The 9974-nt window shown below is 33.7% G+C and overlaps 2 protein-coding genes across 2 annotated transcripts in view; one reads left to right on the top strand and one right to left on the bottom strand.

Moving 5' to 3' along the window:
• hagh (hydroxyacylglutathione hydrolase) overlaps window positions 1–3481 on the top strand; it is a 9982-nt gene extending 6501 nt beyond the window's left edge. Inside the window, exons 5-9 of the mRNA XM_016539074.1 lie at window positions 814–922; window positions 1484–1587; window positions 1722–1823; window positions 1914–1993; window positions 2641–3481. Coding sequence (XP_016394560.1) covers window positions 814–922; window positions 1484–1587; window positions 1722–1823; window positions 1914–1993; window positions 2641–2740 — 495 coding nt within the window. The 3' untranslated portion in view covers window positions 2741–3481. The remainder of the gene's footprint in view (window positions 1–813; window positions 923–1483; window positions 1588–1721; window positions 1824–1913; window positions 1994–2640) is intronic.
• A 614-nt stretch (window positions 3482–4095) lies between these two features.
• Window positions 4096–9974, bottom strand: part of narfl (nuclear prelamin A recognition factor-like) — a 9767-nt gene continuing 3888 nt past the window's right edge. Inside the window, exons 7-11 of the mRNA XM_016538906.1 lie at window positions 8091–8220; window positions 7918–7990; window positions 7689–7826; window positions 5660–5817; window positions 4096–4690 (exon numbers count right to left, since the gene is read on the bottom strand). Of these exons, the coding sequence (XP_016394392.1) occupies window positions 4449–4690; window positions 5660–5817; window positions 7689–7826; window positions 7918–7990; window positions 8091–8220 (741 nt within the window). The 3' untranslated portion in view covers window positions 4096–4448. The remainder of the gene's footprint in view (window positions 4691–5659; window positions 5818–7688; window positions 7827–7917; window positions 7991–8090; window positions 8221–9974) is intronic.

The raw sequence follows: 9974 nt of genomic DNA, 5'->3' as shown, positions 1-9974 counted from the left end.
ACACAGCGTCTCCCTGACATGGCTGCATCAACACTACTGCTGTTTCTGAAACCACGCCTTCTTTCTTTGCGTGCACGTTTGGGCGGCGTTATGCAAATCTTCCCACATAGTGACGTAGACATGTGGGGGCGTGTTAGAACGAGCCGTTTTAAGTAGGAGTGGTTGACTCTTAAATTTTATAAAGAATATGTCTTTGGATTTGAGACTTTAGTCTTTGCAACTTTACAGATCTTCTTTATGCACCAAGAGCTTGTAACACTCCAAAGAGAAAGGAAAAATTTAAATCATATCACATCATATGACCCCTTTAAATTTCTATTCATCAAAGAATCTTGAAAATAAATTATCGTGGTTTCCACAAAAATATGAAGCAGCACAACTGTTTTCAACATTAATAATAATCAGAAATGTTTCTTGAGCAGCAAATCAACATATCAGAATGATTTCTGAAGGATCATGTGACACTGAAGACTGGAGTAATGATGCTGAAAATTCAGCTTTGCATCACAGCAATAAATTACATTTTACAATATATTCAAAAAGAAAACAGTTATTTTAAATTTTAATAGTGTTTCACATATTACTGTTATTACTGTGTTTTTGATCAAATAAATGTAGCCTTGATAAACATAAGAAAAATCTTACCGACCCCAAACTTCTGAATGGTATTGTATAATCACATGTGTGCATAAATTGGATTTGAGTGCAGCTTAGCCAATCAGAATCATCCATTTTATACTGCTGGACACATTTAAGATTGTAGGATTTGTCAATGTTATTATTTTCTTATGTTTTTTTTTTTTATTATTCCAGGTGGGCTCCCTGAATGTAAAGTGTTTGTTCACGCCATGTCACACCAGCGGTCACATCTGCTATTTTGTTACAAAAGAAAACAGCACCGAACCACCAGCTGTGTTTACAGGCAAGACATATTTTACATACACATCCAATCAAAAGGTCGGAGTAGGTAAGGTTTTTTTTTTTCAATGAAAATTAGGAAATTAAAACTTTAATACAATAAGGGATGCATTGATTGCATTTTTTTTTTTTTTTGCATTTAAATGATAAAAAATACAGTAAGAACAGAAACATTGTGAAATATTATTACAATTTAAAACAACTGTGTTCTATTTGAATATATTGTAAAATGTAATTTATTCCTGTGATTAAAAGCTGAATTTTCAGCATCATTACTCCAGTCTTCAGTGTCACATGATCCTTCAGAAATCATTCAGATACGATTTTATGCTCGAAAAACCTTCATAATTTTGTGGAAACCATGATAATTGTTTTTTTTCAGGATTCTTTGATAAATAGAAAGTTTAGAAGAACAGCATTTCTTTGAAAATAAATATTTTGTAACATTATAAATGTCTTTACTGTCACTTTTGATCAATTTAATGCGCCCATAATGAATAAAAGTATTAATTTCTGTATAACTATTAACAATCAGTCGTTTTGTTAATGTTCACATTATAAACAGGCGATACTCTGTTCGTGGCCGGCTGTGGAAAGTTTTTTGAGGGTACCGCTGATGAGATGTATAAAGCCCTGATCGAGGTTTTAGGCCGTCTTCCTCCAGAGACGGTAACAGTTCCACCATTTATTATTAAAGGAATAAATGCAATTGAATGCTATGCTATCTTCACGGTTACGGAAATAGATGTTTTAGGTCATCTAAAGTCACGTTCTTAAGTTACAATTTGCTTCTTGTGTTTCAGCGTGTGTACTGTGGTCATGAGTACACCATCAATAATCTGAAGTTTGCTCGGCATGTTGAACCAAATAATGAGGTCATCCAGAAAAAGTTAGCATGGGCTAAGGTGTTTAACTCTTCTTGAACTCGTATTCACTTTAGCTGCAAAAATGATCATAGCACAGGTTTTTGAATAACCTTGTCTTACACCGATTAGGAAAAATACGATAACGGAGAGCCAACCATTCCCTCTACACTGGCTGATGAGTTCACATTTAACCCCTTCATGAGAGTGAGGTATGTGAAATAACTCCTAACTATACATCATATAAACCTTGCACCATCTTTGACAAATGGGTTAACTTCGAATATTACGATTAAAAAATATGTTGGTTGGAAAAAGGAAAAAAAAACACACACAAAGATATACCAACAGATAAAAAATCAATAAGTGACTGACTCTGTTAGAAATCTTAGAATGGGTCATGTTTGGATCTTCCAGCCGTACAATAATCCAAACACAAATCTCAAAAACAACACACAAATGGGTCACTGAGCACAAAATCAAGCTTCTGCTATGGCCATTCCAGTCCTCTGACCTGAACCCTATAGAAAATGAGTGGTGAACTGAAGAGGAGAAGCACCACCATGGAGCTGGGAATCTGAAGGGTCAATAATTGTGTCCAATGTGTATTTGAGAAAAACATTTATTTCATAATGATATTTCCCCCCATTTTTAATTCTTATTATCCAATGAAAGGTTAGATTTTTGTGAATTTTTAAAATAAAAGATCAAAAGGATTAACAATGCAGATTAATTTTCACAGCCTTCTTTGATCATATTTACCAAGGGTGCCAATATTTTTGGCCATGACTGTATATGTGTGTGTATATATATATATATATCATTTTAAAATAAATATTGTTTTGTGTTTGCACTTCAGAGAGAAGTCGGTACAAGAGCATGCTGGGACCAGTGACCCGATTGAAGCCATGAGAAACATCCGTAAAGAGAAGGACCGCTTTAGAGTCCCGAAGAACTGAGCTCTCGGGCTTGTCTTTGCGCTGGTCATCACCACTACTTTTATATCTGCTCATCACTTCACTAACAATAGCAGGACATGAAGCATATGTGGAAACTCCATTTATAGCAAAAGCACAATTATTGAGCTGTTTATTTTCATGTTTTTTTCTTTAAGGCAGCGTATCGTCTTCATTGAGCAATATACAGGATTGTTAACCTGTAAAACAATGTTTTCAAACCATTAATACAAGCAATAGATCAAACAAAAAAAAATTTATTTAGAATGTTTTCATCGTTGAAAGAATACATTTATGCCATTGATTTGCATTTATGGAAAATACAAATGTACTAGTTCTGTGTTGTAGGCAAAATTTTATTTACGTAAGGTTACGTAAGTTTTATTTTTTGACATTTTCAGCTTTTGGGAAGATCCAGGCCATGAACCAACGTGATGTGGTTAAATTATAGTTTTATTTCGAAATGTTTGTCTTAATGTGCAATGTTTTATTTTGTAAATCAAAAAGAATCATTTTTAAGATGTTATGAACAAAGCGAGGTGTTCCAGCTAAATTTTATTTGGTATATTTTTATGTCCATCAGAAAATGACATTTGATTAAATTGCGTTTATTTTGATGTCTCTGGATGATTTTGAATGAAGAAAATATTGCATACTGATTTCAGCTTTTCGCTTTGTTTTAGCTCATCCAGTTGTTTCAGTTGAACTTGCATTTTTTGGCATCAAAAATAACAGATATTATTCATTATAATTACATTGTTCAAACTGAATAAAGTCTTAATGTAAATATAAACAGCTGTTTGCAGTTTTTTCCCCCATAAATTTAACTACACTTTAGATTAATGATGTTTTATTACCTGCTTTTGTATAAAACAATATTAAGTACTAATTGTTAAAAACAAATTTTCTTGATGCAATAACAGCAAAAGTCTTCCAACTGTCCTGATTTATTACCAAAAGATTTACATAAAATATGCATAACAATTATAATAATTCAAAGTATCAAATTACAGTTTTAAATGTCACACATAAATTAAAAAGATGTACCGTGCACATTATTAATATCAGGACTAATTTAATACTTAAAAAATGCAATATTTAATAATTTTTTTGTTGTTGTTTGGTTATTTTAAAAAGCCCTGAATCAAAATGCCTATATTAACAAAAAAGAAAAAGTAAACTAATCACAAATATATGAAAAAAACTTGAGTAAAATATATTTATAGTTTATTTTCTCAATAAATAGAATTACATTCATGGAATGATTATATGCATGGCAACATGCAATCATATTTTTATTATCATAAATCAAAAGATATTTAAAAAAAAAAAACAAGAAAAAAATATTTTCAGTGCATACTACATAGTAACATCTTTTGCATTCAACGCTTTCAAAGAAACAAACTCATGAATAAATGAAAGAAAGAAAAAATAAGGCAACATTAATGGACAGAAAAATTGTCTACTGCTATAAAATACATAAATGCTGGTTTGGTATGTAGTCTGACCTCAACTTTCTTCAGCAGATACCTAATAGAAGCATATTTGCAGGAAATATTACTTCATAATCACATTTGTTAATGACATGTCTATAAGTGTTGAGCTGGTGTAGTGTCAAATGCATGTTAAAGACAGTTCACACACAGAGATGTGCTCAGTGGTTTCAGAAACACTGGCAAAGAAACAACATAAACAGTTCATCAGTGTCTCCTCACCACTTTATACTGAGTCCACTGGTGTTTTTTTCTACGCTGTGGTACTGTGTGTGCAGCAGCTGTCTGGCTTTCTCCTCACCCATGCTCTCTAACCAGCTCTGATAGAGTTCAGCCACTGGTGAGTCCTGCTCTGGCACTGAGGGACGTTCACCGCGGTACAACTCCTCCACCTGCTGCAGCAGCTCTTTGTTAGTTTGATCTGATGAAGGCTTAAGCTGACCGCCGCCATTAAGACATCCTGTAGAACACAATTAGAAGTGTTAGTGAATCCGATTATTTTAAAATGCTGCCGAACAGCACTGAAACACCATCCTATTATTGTCTGAGAGTAGATTTAATTCAAGAGAATAGTATCACAAGAGTATCCAAATATATACACTACCGGTCAAAAGTTTGGGATCAGTAAGACTTGTAATGTTTTTTAAAGAAGTCTCTTATGCTCATCAAGGCTGCATTTATTTGATCAAAAATACAGAAAAAAACAGCAATCTTGCAAAATGTTATTACAATATAAAATAATGGTTTCCTTTTTTAATATCCTTAAAATATAATTTATTTCTGTGATGCAAAGTTGAATTTCCATCAGCCATTACTCCAGTATAAAGTGTCACATGATCCTTCAGAAATCATTCAATCTTAACCAATGATTCCTAATTGCATCTACTTCTGGAAGGCCAAATAAAGTGCTTTTGCTTTCGCACTGAAACACACAGCGTCTCCCTGACATGGCTGCTTTAACACTAACTGCGGTTACTGAAACCATGCCTTCTTTCTTTGCGTGCACATTTGCGGCGGGATTATGCAAATATTTCCACATAGTGGGGTAGATATGTGGGGGCGTGTTAGAATGAGCCGTTTTAGGGGGGCGTGGCAGAGTCTTAACTTTGATAAAGAATATCTCTTTGGTTTTGAGACTTTAGTCTTTGCAACTTCAGGGATCTTATCTATGCACAATCAGCTTGTAACACTCCAAAGAGAAAGGAAAACTTGAAATCGCATCATATGACCCCTTTAAAGCATACAATTACAAAATATCATTCTAAAGAGTAAAATAGTAAAATTGTCCTTCAGTGATGCTGATTGCAACATTTTTTTCCCTACATAGAGACATCATATGGCATGTGTTGAGAAGTAGGTTGCACAAAGCTGCAGAAAATGTACAAATGTCACAAAAAGGTTTTTAAGGACTAGAGGTGCCATTTCTGACCTGACGGACATGCCATCACTTCTACAAAGTGGTACGGTGACTTTCCGCGTTTCAGCTTCTGCACCAGGTTCTGAATGTTCCTGAAGCCGTAGACGGCAGCAAACTGCAGCAGAACTTGACCGTCCTTCTCTAGAGTGACTTCCTGGAAGTCTTTGTTCCTTTTGAAAAAAAAAACAGAGACAATGTTAGTTACAAAAATGTACCGAGGCACTACCATGAGATGTGACCAATAAACTATAGTAGCACCATGGTACTTTTGGAAATGTTATGGTGAACAAACACTTGTTAAATCAGTCTTTTAAAATAAAACGTGACAAGCAATGCATATTATTCCTTAAAATAACAGTACTGTGGTAGAGTGATTTATCAGGTGTTAATAATAAGGTATTTTAATACAAGCCATGAATGATTATTGTATTCATTTACTATGGTGCTTTAATGTACTTTCAAGAATACCATAATATTACATGGTTCCTAGAATTTCGGACCAATTTCCAGTCCAAAAAAAAAACAAGTTTTAAAGTGGTTTTTAAATATGATTTCATAAAGAAATTCTTACTTAATTTAGAAATCAGTAAATTACAAATGACTTTCTAGTCATTTCTAGCCAAAGAAATACTTTAGAAGAATTAAGCATAACTGGAAAAATTACATTGGCTATAGAATTATGTATTAGCATAATCTAAGGCTTCCATAATCTAATTTCCATGAAATAAAATCCTTTTCCTTAAAAAAAAAAATACTCTCATATTTCTAGGTTTTCCTGGTCTGACTCAAAAACCATGGTAAATATTTATAACATTTAAAAACCAGTTTATAATTCTATAAACCAACATTCAAAAGTTTGGAGTCGGCAAGATTTTTAAAAATATTTTTGAAAAATGTCTCACCAAGGCTGTTTATTTGATCGAAAATAAAGAAAAAACACAAATATTGTGAAATCTTATTACTATTTACAATAAAAATTTGTCTATTTTAAAAATAACTGTTTTCTATTTGAATATATTTTAAAATTATTGAATTATTAATTATTTAAAATAAATTGTAATGTATTCCTGTGACGTAAAGCTGAATTTTCAGCATCATTACTCCAGTCTTCAGTGTCACATGATCCTTCAGAAATCATTCTAATATGTTGATTTAGCACTTAAGAAACATTTATTATTATTATAAATGCTGAAAACAGTTGATAGATTTTTTTTCTCCAGGATTCTTTAATGAATAGAAAGTTTAAAAGAACAGCATTTTTATTATTTGAAATAGAAATCTTTTGTGACAATGTAAAAGTCTTTTGATCATTTTGATTAATTTAATGCAACCTTACTAAATAAATGTTTGAATTTCTTTAAAAGAAAATCTACTGACCCTAAACTCTTTAAAGGGTTAGTTCACCCAAAAATGACAATTCTGTCATTAATAACTCATCCTCGTGTTGTTCCAAACCCGTAAGACCTTCGTTCATCTTCGGAACACAATTTAACATATTTTTGATGAAATATGAGGGCTCTCTGACCCTCCCATAGACAGCAAGGTAACTACCACGTTCAAGGTCCAGAAAAGTACCAAGATGATCGACAAAGTAGTCCGTGTGACATCAGTGGTTCAACTGTAAAGTTACGAAGCTACGAGAATACTTTTTTGCGCAAAGAAAACAAAAATAACGACTTTATTCCACATTTTCGTCTACGCGTCACTTGTGGACGCACGTTCACGACAGTACCATGATGCGAGCGTGTCGTGGGGCTGACCCAGATCCGGCGTAATGACGCCACTTTGTCGATCATCTTGGTAATTTTCTGGACCTTGAACATGGTAGTTACCTTGCTGTCTATGGGAGGGTCAGAGAGCCCTCAGATTTCATCAAAAATATCTTAAATTGTGTTCCGAAGATCTTATGGGTTTCGAACAACACGAGGGTGAGTAATTAATGACAGAATTTTCATTTTTGGGTGAACTAACCCTTTAACAGTGGTGAACAAACAACACAGTTCTGGGATCTTTGTAACAATATTGCTGAGTTCAGATGTACTTCATAGTCTTGTAAGTGAGTTCATCTACTTCAACCCTAAACAGCTGTTTGGCGGCATGTTTGTAGATGTGGTGAAGGTATCCTCCAGATCCACTTCCTGCGTGACCCAGCAGCTCCTCCCCACACACGTTACTGAACCTAAAACCCACATTCACACCAGCAAATCCACACATATAACTCTATTTCACAAGTGGTAACTGGGTTTTACTGTCAAACATGAAGAACTTACATCGTGTCTAAATGTCCCACTTCCACGTCCCTCAAAGACACATTCTCCTCTTCCAACATCTTCAGAACTTCACCTATGAATCAGACACAGAGAAGATGAGGTCTACTTCTTATGGCTATAATCTTACCTGTTTTCCTTCAGTTCATGATTTTAATCCTCTTAGATTCACTCACCTGAAGTGATGACGCAGTCCACCTCTCTGGTCTCGTACTCGCTGAGGTAGAAGTCTGGTCTGGAAGCCTCGAGTTTCTTATCATAGCAGGGCATCACGGTCACATGGTAGATCTTCTGTGGTGAAACACCCTGTCAAAGCAAAAGATGGAGAACGAAAATCTCATACTACTGTATGACTATCATACTAATGCACTGATATAGCCCATGATTCAAAATGCATTTTGGCCATTGATTTGTCATTTAAATGTAAATAAGTGTGGAAAAAATCTAATGAAAAAAATCTAATTAATATTTAATTAAATATTGTTTTAATTAAATATTCTTTTTAATATATAAAATAAATAAAAATTTAATATTTACATATATTTTAATAACAAATATCATTAAAAATAATGTGTCATAATAAAAAAAAAAACACTTAATTACTCACTTAATAAAAAAAAATTGGAACAGGTTGCACCCTGATTGATCTGTATGATATCCTGTAAATCAAACTAATAAAAAAATGCTCTTAATTTATTTCTAGGTGCTTGATTATTGGCTGTTCACTTGAATAATTCCTAATAAAACCTGACTTCCCGTTAATGCGTGAAATTTGCATGCCACTCAGTTTTATTTGTTGATATTTGATGCAAATAAAGAAGTATGTTTCACAATCGATTAGCTTCGTGCAAGCTGCAAAACAAAAAGCTTTACATCTACAACATGTCAGAGACCAAAAAAAGGTATATAATAAGTTTAAACAACAAATAAATTAACCAAAAAGGCGGGGCATAGAGGAGAAACAATAATGTACAGTATGTGGAAAATAATGTGTTTTTTTAACTTTAAACCGCATAAACACATTTCATTACACCAAATACACAAAATAATGTTCTTTTTAGCAGCATCATATGACCCCTTTAAACTACATTAACACAACTTAAACATACAAACTATAAAAGCATAAAGCAATCTCTTATGTGGCCTTCAACATTCAAATCAAGATATCAAAATACTTCAAAAATGTTTTTAATGTGAGACTTTGCATTGTGGGCAGTGCTTAATTTGAGCCGGATCCTGTTCTGGAAAATGTTAGATTTTGGATTTTTGCGTTCTGGTATTTGTTTTTAAAGATCCGGCATTAACAAGTGCATTAAATCGTGACAGTGCGTGCGTGCATACGAGACAGATCGATTGCGGGTTTATGTAGATGTATGTGGAGCATGATTTGTAGATTATGTATTGGTCCTCAACATATTATTGACCAATCAGCTTTCTTAAGTTCAAAATCGGTCTCGTTGATTGGTGCTACTGCTTAACCCACTAATAATACCAGAAATAATACCAAATAAAGTGAAATATTATAATGTATAAACATTATAAACACTATAATCATAGCCTAGTTCCCCTCACTCCAAAACAAATAATTTAAATGTAACGGTATGCAGAACAGATCAAGAACGAAAAAATATAAAGCTAAAGAAACCAAAACAAAGCGAGACGGAAAGTAGGCTACCGTTGGGCTCACGTACCTCTCATTCGGCACAAATCCAATGCTTCCATATTCGCAATGTATTTCAGTGTTAAACTATTATTTATAATGTAGACTAGGCTTCAAGCGCGTTAGCATATCGACGGGAAAAAAATCCTCTTCACATGCGCAAAAATTCGCTTGGCATAACAGCAGCTGTTGCAACAGCAGCAAGCTGACTCTTTAAATTGATATGTTTGGCTGACTGTATTTTATTTTGATAATGAACAGACTGCGATGGCAAGTTTGAATTGCTAGAGTGTGTGTGTGTGTGTGTGTGTGTGTGTGTGCGCGCACGAGGCCCTGGCGCGATCAAACAGCTGACACATTAAATAGCCTACTCCATTTTTGGTCATACAGATAAGAGTAA

Source organism: Sinocyclocheilus rhinocerous, unplaced genomic scaffold (genome assembly GCF_001515625.1).
Source record: "Sinocyclocheilus rhinocerous isolate Xijiao unplaced genomic scaffold, SAMN03320098_v1.1 scaffold463, whole genome shotgun sequence".
Lineage (NCBI taxonomy): Eukaryota > Metazoa > Chordata > Actinopteri > Cypriniformes > Cyprinidae > Sinocyclocheilus > Sinocyclocheilus rhinocerous.
Note: the sequence above shows the minus strand (reverse complement) of the source record. Positions and strands in the feature narration are given on the sequence as shown.